Source organism: Protopterus annectens, chromosome 9.part0 (genome assembly GCF_019279795.1).
Source record: "Protopterus annectens isolate FY-2018-M chromosome 9.part0, PAN1.0, whole genome shotgun sequence".
NCBI classification, from domain to species: domain Eukaryota; kingdom Metazoa; phylum Chordata; order Ceratodontiformes; family Protopteridae; genus Protopterus; species Protopterus annectens.
In genome coordinates, this window is record NC_056743.1 from 1,504,073,915 (window position 1) to 1,504,087,097 (window position 13,183).

Here is a 13,183-nt window from a genome sequence, read left to right on the forward strand (position 1 = left end):
TATATATCATTAATTTAAACTCTGACAGAAAGTGACGCAAATACAAATAAGTAAAACTTAGTGGTTGACATGCAGTTAAAGACTGGTCATATGGTAAACAAATATCAGTAAACCACGACAAAGATAAAATAAGTGGTTCACCCTTTTTACCTCTCTGTAAACATTTATTTTCCCTTTTGTTTCTATAAAACAATTTTCTTCAATTGTTTATTATTTGATATTTAAGCAAATAAGTTAGATTGTTATGTCATTTGTCTTCCTGTGACACTTGATCGGTTTGGTTTGTGTATAAAAAATTGTCAGCATTTCTACCTAATTACTCTAATAAATAGCTAAAACATGAACATATTTCTCTTACCTTAAAACTCTCCTCAAAGTAATTATGCTCCTCAAGAAACATGGCATAATTTATGATAATCTGGGGTGTGGCAATCCGCAGATCAATAATTCGGTCATACACTGCTTTTGTACTCTACAGGAAGAAATGGGAGAACACTGTAAGAATATAATTTCTGATATATTAAAGAACACAAAAATAGGTCATATGAATACTGTACTGATCTGTTCTTGTCTTGACAGAATGGTATAAATAGACAACGAAAAAAAATACAGCCAAAAATAGAGGCTCTGTTTGATGGACAGTTGAAAATGTGCTGTTAAACTTATTGCTACTTATTTTTAAAAGACAGTAACGCTTCAAGTGTTAGAATGCTTGGTAGCAATACACATCAAAGATACTGTAAGACCCACTGTATAAAATGTTAAAACAATCCATGACTGATTGCTTTGTGATGCAGACTCATTCCTCTCCAAGGCTGAAAGTTTCTTGTGTCTTCTCAGTACTCAACATGTATGAAAACCTGAACAATGCAAAAGACTGTAGCAGTGGCAGGCAAACCAATATGCAATGACTTATTGATGGCCACTTCAGACAACCTGTCCTATTTATTTCACTGTTCCCACTGGCAAACAGTAACATTCATTAGTCTCCTTAAGAGACTTGGTAAAAGCTGCACAGTATGTGTGTAACTGAAGGCTACTGGAGTCAAACTTAAGCTTGCGACAGGAAGATGACTCACAGTTCATTATTCTCGTCACCTGGGGTTAGATGTTTTAAGTGGGAGATTTCTTACCTAAACTTGAGATTTTGTAGACTTGATCACACCTCAACTAATGTAAAGGACTTTTCACCTTATGACCAAACAAAAGGATTCAGTGTAACAGGATCATAGTTAATTGTTTGTTTCATATCAGCAATGTTTTGCCAACATAACCATAACAAGTACAATGAGCTATAGGCTGAAGTACAAATTTTACAGATTAAACATAAAGCTTTAATATATATTTTGTGATACTTTGGTTCTGTGAGGTCAACCAGCCAGTGCAACCCACACACCTAACAAGTCAGCTATGATACAACTTACACCACTGAAGAAATAATGAATATTTTCTTCCCAGTCCTGTTAGCCTTGCAAATAGACACTTTTACATACCACTGAAAAATTAGTCTTTTGTCATAGCCTTTTTTTTTTACAGAGATAAGCTCTGCAGAAAAAGGAAGTCAAATTCTACTTAATGGATAATCTTGACGATTCGTGAACTTTATATAAATATGAGTGTTGGGACTCTCTAACAGGTTTACATACATTTTTGTAAACAGCATTATTTTTTGGCTGAGATTTTGGGATGACAGGTTCAGATGAAGCACAGATCCCTCCTGCTGTATGATGAGATCCACCTTGTGTGTTAGTTTGTGGTAACTGTACCTGGCTAGGTGAAAGAGAAGGGGGAATCAATGCTGCCTTGGCCAAAAGGAAGTCACCAGTAAGAGTCCTTTTTTTCTGGACCTTTAGTAATATTTTTGTAATTATACTGCGGTGGTGGTGCTGCGGTAGCGCTGTCGCCTCACAGTAAGATGTTGTCCTGTTCGTTTCTCAGCTAGAATGTCTTCTGTGTGGAGACATGTGTGAATGGGCGTACCTTCATTGAAGGTTGTGCGTCAGGGCCGGCAACTTGGTACGTAAAAATCTACTGCCAATCATTAGCGGACCGGAGTCCTGCTGTGGCGACTCCTAACCGGTATTCTGCTGTGGCGACCCCTAACCGGGAAAAGCTGAAAGACACAACAAGTAATACTTTTGTAATTAATGGGTGTGGAAGGAAGACTTAAAGAAATTTCCCTGTCCACTGAAAGGAGAATGCAGCTGTTCTCCAAGCTGATGAGCAAGGAGTCCAGGTGCAAAAGAGGAGGCGTTGCTTGTTACTCTGAAGCAAATACATCTATCTGAGGTGTTCCCCACTTGTGTAGAATGTCCAGGAAGACCTGTCTGTCTAGGGTCCATTTGTGAGGATCCTCGATGGACCTGCTGAGTGGGTCTGCTAGAACACTGTCCTGTGATGGGATGTACACAACAGCTTGGGCCATGTTCCTCTGGGTAGTTAGGTCTCAAACAATCTGAGCTAGTCTGCATAATTGGTATGATCTTGCCATTCCTTGCTTGTTTATGTACCAACTGACAGTGATGTTGTCTGTGAGCACTCAAGGATACTGCTCAAGGGAGGGGGTTCCATCCAAGAAATGGCATAATCCTTTTTTATGATAGCAAGCACCCACTGGTTTGTGGCAATATTTGCCCAGTTTGAAATTGACTAAGTTAGTCTTTTGGAGAGAGGCAGGGCAGGACTGACACACACACACGGGGGTGGACTTGGGAGATAGTCACAGTGACTTTTCTGAGGAGGGAGGCGAACCATATCTAAGGTCTCACTAAGGTCTATGGAAATCTCCTCCTGGGCAAATTCCTGTGTTTCTGGAGTGGTCTGGATACTCTTCTAACAAAAAAATGGGCTTGGCTAGGTAGTTCCTCTGGTATCCAAGTACAGAGGTAAGCAGAATCTGTCTGCAGTCTTTTATAATTTTGTGTTGTCCCTGTAAGGTTTTAAATAAGTTGGTTGCCTGTTGGCCAACAAAATATTATTCTCTAAGGGTTAATCAATGAGCTTGGCTTTGAAATCCTCTGGCACAGGCTGGCTGTGCACCCATGCATACTTGTGAATGACAGTGCAAGTAGCAGCTGCCTTGAAAGAGGCCACCACAGCATCATAACTACATTTTATACTGTGTGTAGCCATCTGAGTGGCCTGATTAACAAGAGAGACAATTTGTTTGGACTCTGAGCCCTGTGAATCCAGCACTTCCTCATTCAAACTGATGAGGATGGACAACAGATATTTGGTCATCTTGGTCTGGTAGTTAGTAGCCCTGAAGGCCAGAATAGAGGGAGCATAGACGTTCTTTCCTCACCTAATCTATGGCCTTACTGTCCTTATCTGAAGGGACGGCACTGGCAATGAAGAGCAATTTAGAAGGCTAGTCAGAAGATAGAGACAGTGCAGATGGGTTTGTTACATGGTTCTTATAAAGGAACTTAAGCTCATCTGGGACTTTAAAGAAGTTGACTGGCCATTTGGGAGCAAGGGGTTGTAATAAGGAGCTGCAGAGGTACACTGGAAAGCATACAAAAATGCCTGGAGACACAGATGTAGGGGCAGGAATGCCCATTTCCAAGAGGCTGCAGTACCTTTGCTGGACCTCTGAAATGTGTCTAGACTCCCGGTCAAAATGTATCAACATGTTTAAAATTGTCTCCCGAAAAGAATCTTCTTCCACAAGGAGGTCAGGAGAGAAGGAGTCTTCATCATCTGAAGGGACTTATCAGGTGAGTGAATTTGAGAGGAGTATGGTAGAGAATGGTCAGAGTCAGACGTATCTTCCTCTTCAGAGTACAATGAATCAGCAGTAATTTTCAGAAGGGTGGGGGAGCAGAAAAAGAAGGTGATTTCAGGGTCATAATGGCTTTGAGCCAACCTTGTGAAAGGTCCATCCACTCCTTCTGTCTAGATGGAGGAGACGAAGGGACATGTTTAACCTTTTGTCGCATTTTTCTTTGGTGCAACATCCTCTTGAACCAAGTGAAGCTGCTCAGACACCTGCCATACCTCAAATAACTTTCCAGGAACCTTTTCCCTGACTAAAATCTGTGGGATGCCTTCTGGTCCCTCTGAAATGATGAGTTTCAGTTCTTCTTCTCAGTAGCAGCAGCCTCTTTAATCATATGACCCTTCAACACCATATCAGCCTCCATCGGGGTTGCAGTAGAGGGCATCAAAGGTATTTGGGGGGAAATAATTATTCCTATGTTTGACAAACTGAAAGAGGTGGCACAATTATTAACTATTAACTCTTGCGCTGTTATTTTAAATAAAGCAGAGGACTTCAAAGTGAACGATTTTTCTGATTCACCCATTTGATGTTTCTGTAACAGACATTTTATATACAGGTATGAGATCTGTACTGACATTTAACACTAATGTAGCATCAGTATTAATGGATTTAAACATTTACCTCAGGAAATTGACCTTTAAATTACTATATAATGAAGAAGTGATGACCAATAACAATGGTAATTTTAGAATAGCAAGTGTTTATAACCCACCCTTATACCCAGTGCTTAATTCAGTTGAAAAGGTACGTGCTTTGGATATTAGAAAAATGATAGGAAATTAGGTTATAAATCTAATTTAAATGAGGATGAAAGATTGTTTTTTAATTTTCTTAGACATCAACATATCAGAATTATGAAGCCCGATAATGGGGGTGGGAAAGTTATCATGGATATACAGGATTATAAAAAGAGAATGGGGAAATAAGAAACAGACACATATAAAGTAGTAACTAAAAATGATTTAAATAGGGCACACAGAAAGATTTACCAGCAGCTTAACAATATGTTCATTGAACAGTGTATTAATTTGGATTTATATAATTATTTGAACATAGTTGCACCTGTTATACCAGTTATCTTTGGGGTTCGTAAAATCCATAAAAATTTGGCTAAACAGTACAGTTGTGTACACTTACCATAAATGTAGATGTTTGAGTGTATTCACTGTTGCAGTCATTACATTTGAGTAATCCTGCTGGCAGGTTGCCCTCAGTCGGCCTGAATTCCAAAGTCTTGGGTCCTGCGTCGGCTGCTTCGCCCCTTCCCTGACGTCAGGTCGTCAGGAGTATAAAAGAAGCAGCCGACGCCATTTTCTTTAGTTTTTCTTGCTCCAGATGGCAGGTGCCCCCTAAAAGGGTAGCCAACATTTATATTTATATATGAAATTACATGCATCAATATAAACTTTACCTTCATCTACAAGCAAATACACCACATAGGTTGTATAAATCAGAGAAGAAAAGATAGGTTCCAACAGAAGAAAAGGGGGATGGCGGGTGGGTAATCTGGACTGCAACAGTGAATGCACTCGAACATCTACATTTATGGTAAGTGTACACAACTGTACTATCTTCTTTGTGTTTCACTGTTGCGGTCATTACATTTGGGTAGAGTCCCAAAGCTATGGTTGGGAAGCTGGCGCTAAACAGCATTAGGAGCGGCTATGAGATCTTGCAGAACTGCAGTGGCAAAGCCTGCCCTAGATTTAGAGTGGCAGATGATAGCGCTTTGTAAAGGTGTGCACTGAACTCCAAGTAGCTGCCTCTAAAATATCCTTGGTTGGTACTCCCCTGAGAAAGGCTGCTGAAGTGGCTGCAGCTCTGGTGGAATGAGGCCTAATGCTCTTAGGCACTGGCTTGCCATGGTATAAGTAGCAGAAACGAATGCAGTGGCTTATCCACTTTGAAATAGTCTGCTTTGAGATAACCTTTCCTTGTGATCCTGCAGCATATGCCACTAGTAATTGATCTGTCTTTCTGAAAACTTTGGTTCTGTCCAAGTAGAATCTAAGGTGTCTGTGTATGTACAAAGAATGCAGAATTCTTTCCCTCCTGTTCTGTGGATTTGGATAAAAACTTGGCAGATGAATGGTTTGGTTAAGAGCCACACTGGACATCATTTTAGGCATAAATGTTGGGTTTGTCCTCAGAGAGACCCTGTCCGGATAAAAAATGATAAAAGGCTCCACAGCCATGAGTGCCTGTAGCTCTGAAACTCGTCTTGCAGAAGTTATTGCTAGGAGCAGAGCTGCTTTCCAAGATAAAAAGTTTATATCAGCAGTAGCAGCTGGTTCAAACAGAGGCAGGGTGAGTTTTTCCAAGACATAGTTGAGGTCTCATGCAGGCATTGGTGATCTCCTTGGAGGCCTTAAATTTTTGGCTCCTCTGAGGTACTGTTTTAATAAGGGATGAGAAAAGACTGGTGGCTCTGCATTGTAATGAGCCAAAATGGCAGAGGCATGAATTTTAATAGATGAGAAAGATAGGCCTTTGTCCAGCATCTCAGTTAAGTATTGTAAAATCTGAGGAATATTTGGCACAGCTGTATCTGTTCCTTGTGCCTGGTTCCAAGCACAGAATCTCTTCCATTTTCCAGCATAAGATTTTCTAGTACTAGGCCTTCAGGCTTCCAAAAAGACATCCATCACAGCTTTGCTGAGAGGTGTGTTTTGTACGGCTACATTATCCGCCATGCTGCCAGGTTTAAAGTCATGAGTTGCCTGTGCAGGATCTGATTGTTTTGCTGGGACAGTAGATGAGGTACTTGAGGTAAGGTCCAAGCTGGACATTGAGACAAGCTCCTTAATATTGGGTACCAGTGCTGGCAGGGCCAGTTTGGGGCAATCAGTATCATCTTTGGCTTCTCCTGTCTGACCTTTAGGAGTACCTTGGGGAGGAGAGGTAGAGGGGGAAAGGCATATACTGATAGGTTTTTCCAGCTGAAGGAAAGGGCGTCCACTTTCCATGCTTGTCTGTGAGAAATCCTTGTGCAGAATCTTTTTAGTTGGTAGTTGTGAGGGGAGGCAAATAGATCTATGTTCGGGCATCCCCATTTCCTTGTTATCATATGGAAGACTTGTGGATCCAGCTGCCACTCGTGGGGATCCATGAGCTTTCTGCTTAGTTCGTCTGCCAGAGTATTTTTCCTTCCTGGCAGGAATTGTGCCTGCAGATGTACTTGGTAAGTCAATGCTGTGTCCCACAAAGTCATGGCTAGTCTGCAAAGGGGGTAAGAATGTGTGCCCCCCTGCTTGTTTATATACCACATGACTGTGGTGTTGTCTGTCTTTATCAGTAATAGTCCTGGATGAAGTAGGTCCTTGAAGGCTATCAGGGCATTTTGAACAGCTAGCATCTCTTTTTGATTGGTATGTAGATGCATTTGGTTTGAGGTCCATGTGCCCTGAATGCATTTTCCTGCCATATGGGCCCCCCCCAGGCATAATCTGATGCATCCGTTGTTAGTGTCTGCCTGGCTGGAGGTAATGTGAATGGCTGTCCCTTGTTTTGGTGACAAGCATTTGCCCACCATCGAAACTCCTGTTGCAGGCAGGGAATGAGAGTAATTATAGTTTCCATGCTGTGGCAATGTTGAGTCCAAACACTTTTTAGGTACCACTGAAGTTTCCTCATATGCAGTCTTGCATATGGAATTAGTAGGATGCAGGATGCCATGAAGTCCAAAGCCTGCAGAATTTTTCTTGCAGATAACTGGGCCTTTACTGCCAACATTTTGAAATAGGTAGCCAGTTGCCTTTGTTTGTCTGGCGTGAGATAAACCATCTGGGCAGTTGTATTTAAGCTTGCACCCAGGAATATTATATCTTGAGAGGGTACTAGCTTTGATTTCTTTTCGTTGACTGTGTACCCTAGGCATGTTAGAAGTTGTTTCACAAATGCCAGATGCTGTAGAAGAATGTCCTTGTTCTCGTCCAAGTAAGGATATATTTGTATTCCTCTTTGTCTGCAGAATGCAATTACTGGTGCCAGGCACTTTGTAAAGACCCTGGGTGCAGTAGATAAGCCAAAGGGCAGTGCAGAGAATTGGTAATGCATTCAGCCAGCCTTGAATCTGAGGTATCGCCTGCATATTTGTCTGATTGGGACATGCAGGTATGCCTCTTTTATATCTAGAGTTACAAGCCAAGTGTTCTTGCACAGCATGGGCAGAAGCTGCTGCAAAGTCAACATTTTGAATTATGGTATATCCAGGAATGTATTCAGAATTGATAGGTCCAGTATTGGTCTCCAGGCCTTGTCCTTTCTGGTTACCAAAAACAGTCTTGAGTAAAATCCTTGTCTCAGCTCTTGCTCCGGCACTTGTTGAATGGCCCTCATGTCCATGAGGGATGAGACTTGTTTTTGTGCCTCTGCCCATTGATTTTTTGGCAGATCTGGCCAGCTGTTCACCTTTGGCAGGGTATGGAAATGGAACTTGTAGCCTTGTGACACGATATTTAGAACCCACTTGTCCTGGGTTATAATGTGCCAATTTTGAGAAAAAAGTGCTAATTTTCCCCCTAAGGGTGCGGCCAGGAAATAAGTGCTTGGTGCAGGCAGGGGGAAGTCATTGGGACTGTTTCCTGTAAGGTTGTGATTTGTCTTCTCCACTTTTGGAGGTAGAAGCACCCCATTGCTTTGACCTGTATGAACCTTGCGCCTGGGATCTGCTTCTAGGGTGTCTGGATCTGCCCCTTTGAGATCTGTCTGACACAGGAAAGGACCAATTATTTTGTAGGCCAGTTTCTACTAAACCTAGGTGGCTGTACTTGTAAAAAATCTTTGACAGTTTGCATAGATTTAGCTTTGTCCTCCATTTTCTTTAACAGTTCTTCTGCCTTAACACCAAACCAAGTATCATGCTGTAAAGGTGCATCTAATAATTTAACTTTGACATGATCAGGCAGATTTTGTTCTTTTAACCAAGCATGCCTCCTAATTACAGAACCTGTAACTGCGGCCCTGCAGGAGGTCTCCAGAGAATCAAAACCACATTGCAAAGTATGTTTTGCAACTTGTTCAGCTGCATGCAATAAATCCTGCATTTCCTTGTTTTCTGCACATTCAGAGTTTAACATTTTCTGTTTGAGCAATGCTATGACATGTTGCTGATATTTAAGCATATGAAACTGACAGTTTAAGGCCCTTATAGCCAAGGTAGCAGATGTGTAAACCTTTTTTCCCCATCTATCCAGTGCCCTTGAATCTCTGTCACAGGGGGTAGGGTTTTTTGCAACAGAAGCCTTAACCCCTTTAGGACCCTGTGAAATAGTTTCTGGGTCTGCAGCAGGGTTTTTGAAGAGGAATTTGTGAGCATCAGGAGCCCTGTAATATCTGTCAGGCTTAACAGGAGCTGGAGTTAAGGAGTCAGGGGTCAGACTAGACTCTGAAAACACATCATCTACAATGTCTAACACAGGTGGAAAGGCTAGAGGCCTGTGTTGAGGTAGTAAAAGGAAGTCCCTGAGCCTCTTCTTAGATTCTGAATAATCTTGGCTCTCCCAGTGGAAATGCTCCCTCATGGTATGTAAGGTTTCCCCAAAAGAGTAGTCCTCAGGAGGAGACGCTGAAGGAATAGATTCTTCTGCATCAGAATCTTCATAGGGCGGAAGAGAATATTCCTGGTCAAAAGAGGAATCAGAAGAAATAGAAACCTGATCTGAAGATTCATAGTCTGTCTCTTGTCTAGGCCTCTTATCAGGAGGGGGATGGGAATCCCTGATCAAGGTAATCAAATCTTCGGCCATTTTGAGCATCTGTTTTTTGGGCATGGAGGCCTGTCCAGGTGGCTCTTGAGTTTGTTTCTTTGTCTTAGTCTTTGAAGGTGCTTTAGTCTTTGCCTTTGAAGCTGAAGTCAGTTTAATGTATAGATGTTTAGGTCTGAATACATCCTCAGAAGCCGGTGCCTGCTCAGCGGCTCTGGACCCATTTGAAGGAATAGTGTCCGAGGCTCCAATACCTTGAGTTTCCAGCAGCATGGCCGACTCCACGTGGGAGTGGGTAGCGGCCTGCGACTCTAAAGTAGTGGGCGTCAGGGGCTGCGAAAACGCCTCACTGAGAACCGGCGAACTGACGACTGGCTTAGGAGAAGCTTCGTCGTCGGTTTTGGACCTCGGTTGCCTATCTTTTTCTTTGCGTTTTTTTGTGAACTCTGGAAATCAGATGGCTATCCGACGACATTTCTGGATAATTAAACCTGTGTCCAAAGTAGTTTAATGCAAAATCATACCGACGCTTAATAGTGTGTTGGTTAAATCTAGCACAAAACCGACAACCTGAAACGTTATGGTCAGGGCCGAGGCAAGGAATACAGTAAGAATGAAAGTCCTTATGAGGTATTTGCTTTCCACAAGAAATATAATTATTAACATTTTCGGACATCGGTCTGGAGCAAGAAAAAAGTTTCCCCAATGGGGTACTTAGCTTTAATGAAGACTTTGGATCTGAAATTCGAACACGAAAATCTCGTGAGTCGGTTAACCGGCACTTGCGAACTGCTTCTGCTTCAGGCACCGTGCGGCAAGAAAGACTGAAGAAAATGGTCAGCTGCTTCTTTTATACCCCTGACGATCTGACGTCAGGGAAGGGGCAACAGCAGCCGACGAAGGACCCAAGACTTTGGAATTCAGGCCGACTGAGGGCAACCTGCCAGCAGGATTACCCAAATGTAATGACTGCAACAGTGAAACACGAAGAACATCACCTATGTATCCTATAGTAGATGGGCACAATTCTATTACTTCCACTTGTGCTAAATTTCTTGATGGTGAATTAAGAAAATGTTGGCAGATGAGAAACAAATTTGTAAGGATTCCTGGAGATTTTGGGAGTTGATGAACGATGTGGAATTTCACCCTGACAATATTCTTTTAACTACTGATGCTAAGGATCTTTACACAGTCATCCCCCAAGTATTTGTCATACAATGGGTGATTGAATTTCTACAAATGAAAGGGGTCCCACAGGAGAAATTAAATTTGAATTTCTACAAATGAAAGGGGTCCCACAGGAGAAATTAAATTTATATGAAGAGTTATTAGAATCCACCCCAACACTGGCCCACCCACTCTACCCAACCCTACCAACTCCACCTCATTAAACAGTCAGCAACTCCCAAACTCCTCATCAAAACTGCTTTACATCTACTCTATAAACCTACAAAGTCTCACAAATAAAATTACAGACTGACATGCTTGGATTGCCAGCTACTCTCCCCACATCTTAGCCCTAAAAGAAACATGGCTCAAACTCCATATTATAAACTCAGAAATCCTTCCCCCAGGCTACAACATATTTCAGCAAGACAGACCATCCAAAAATGGTGGTGGGGTATATATCCTGTACTCAGAACATCTTAACCTTACCCCCCTCTCACTCCCCCTTCCCTGATATCTCACCTGCTGAACTCATCTTCCTCAACTGCCACCTTAATCTGCATAAGAAAATAGCATTTGCATCAATCTATATCCCTCCTGCTAATAATATCCCAGTACTTGAATCAATCTTCTCCTGGACTTTCCAGAATCTATCCTACGAAACAATACTACTCGACAATGTCAACACTGACTGGAACAAACTCTCTCCCCTCTCCCCTAGTCTTACTATTAACCTCTTTGGTTTCTAGAGCCAACTAATCTCTACTCCCACCTGCATCAAGAAAAACTCTAGCTCCATACTAGACTGGATCTTAACCTCCAGTCCTAGTTAGTACCAGAATCCCAGTACTGTACCTGACTCCTTAAACGATCACCTCACAATATCTATACAAAGGATACCACCTCATACCCCTAAATCCCATCTTTATAGACACTGCCGAAACCTTTCAAATTTCAGTGCAGAAAAGTTCAACCATCTACTGTCGCTCATAGACTGGTCTCACATGTTCAACTCTCCCCTAAACAAAGCTATTCTTAATTTTAATAACACTTGTCTAAACATCCTAAACTCCCTTGTTCCAATAAGGAAAATCGGGATCAAATCTAATTCCACACCCTGGTTCTCAAAACATACCTGCTCCACCTGGAAACAATGGTCAAAGTCTAAATCTCCCTCTCTCTTCCTCAAGTTTAAAGAGCTAAGAAACCTTACTAAAAAACTCATTATCCAGGACAAGAAAATTTACTACCAAGAGGCTCAATCCACCCACACTTCTAACTCTAAAAAATTTTGGCACTCCATAATCAATATTCTCCACCCAGGAAAACCTTCTACCCCCAACCCTTTCCCTGATAAATCTCCTATCGAAACAGCCATCCTAATAAATAGCTTCTTCATAGACTCAATCTGCAAACTAATCCCTCTTGATACTGACCATTTTCAACACCCCCACCCCTTCCACCACCAATCCCCACTCCACTTTTTCCCTGAAACCTGTCCCTACAGCCTATATAAAATCCCTTCTACTGAAGCTTAAGCCATGTGCTCCCTTTTTCAACAATCTACCCCCCCCAACTTCTCAAACTTGCAGCCAATACCATAGCTTATCCAGTATCCATCCTTATCAACCGCTCCATTAGAGAATCCTTAGCTCCAGACATCTGGAAACCCTTTTATACAATCCCACTTCATAAAGGAGGTAACTCCATTGACCCAGCTAATTTCTGCCCTATAGCCATTCTCTCCCTGTCTCAAAAATCATCCTAGAAGAATGCATTCACTCTCAGCTTCCCAATCACCTACTCCAGGAAAATCTCCTCACCCACTCTCAACAGGGATTTTAGGCCCTACCATAGCACCTCCACTGCTCCTTTTTCCTTTACACAGACCATAGCCAAAGTTAGAGATGACAACAAACTGGTGTCATGCCTGTTCCTTGACCTCTCTAAGGCATTTGACACTGTCTCCCACGCAAAGCTTCTTAACTAACCAAACTCAACCTCTCTGCTTCCACTACCAGCTGGTTCTCAAGCTATTTTACTAACAGACAGCAGTCTGTTAGATGGGTGTCCTCCTGCTCTCCCTTCTTACCCGTCAACACAGGTGTTCCCCAAGGATCCATACTAGGCCCCCTTCTCTTCAATATTTTACAAATAATCTTCGCTCCACTTGCTGCACATCTACCCTAATCCAATACGCAGATGACTCTACTCTCATCACCATCTCCAACAACCCTATTGACCTTCACTCCCTGACACCAAACCTCATTTAACTCCACTGAACACTGGCTAATCGATAACCAACTCATCCTTAACCCAAAAAAAAACAAGCTACTCCTCTTCCTCCCAAAATCAATGACCAATCTTAGGACTCCCTTCTCTATCTCTTCCCTAGATAACAGTATTATCCATGCAGACTCTCACACCAAACCACTGGGGTTCACCATAGATGATCATCTGAAATTTAACATTCACTCAGAACAGTCCATAAAAAGACCAACCAAAAACTTGGACTCTTGTACAG

General features: G+C 42.1%; 1 protein-coding gene across 3 annotated transcripts in view; it reads right to left on the reverse strand.

Annotated features, from left to right (window-relative positions):
• Positions 1-13,183, reverse strand: part of XAB2 (XPA binding protein 2) — a 1,020,149-nt gene that overhangs the window by 357,017 nt on the left and 649,949 nt on the right. For all 3 annotated transcript variants that reach the window (XM_044084446.1, XM_044084447.1, XM_044084449.1), the window contains one exon: positions 359-472. In XM_044084446.1, coding sequence (XP_043940381.1) covers positions 359-472 — 114 coding nt within the window. The remainder of the gene's footprint in view (positions 1-358; positions 473-13,183) is intronic.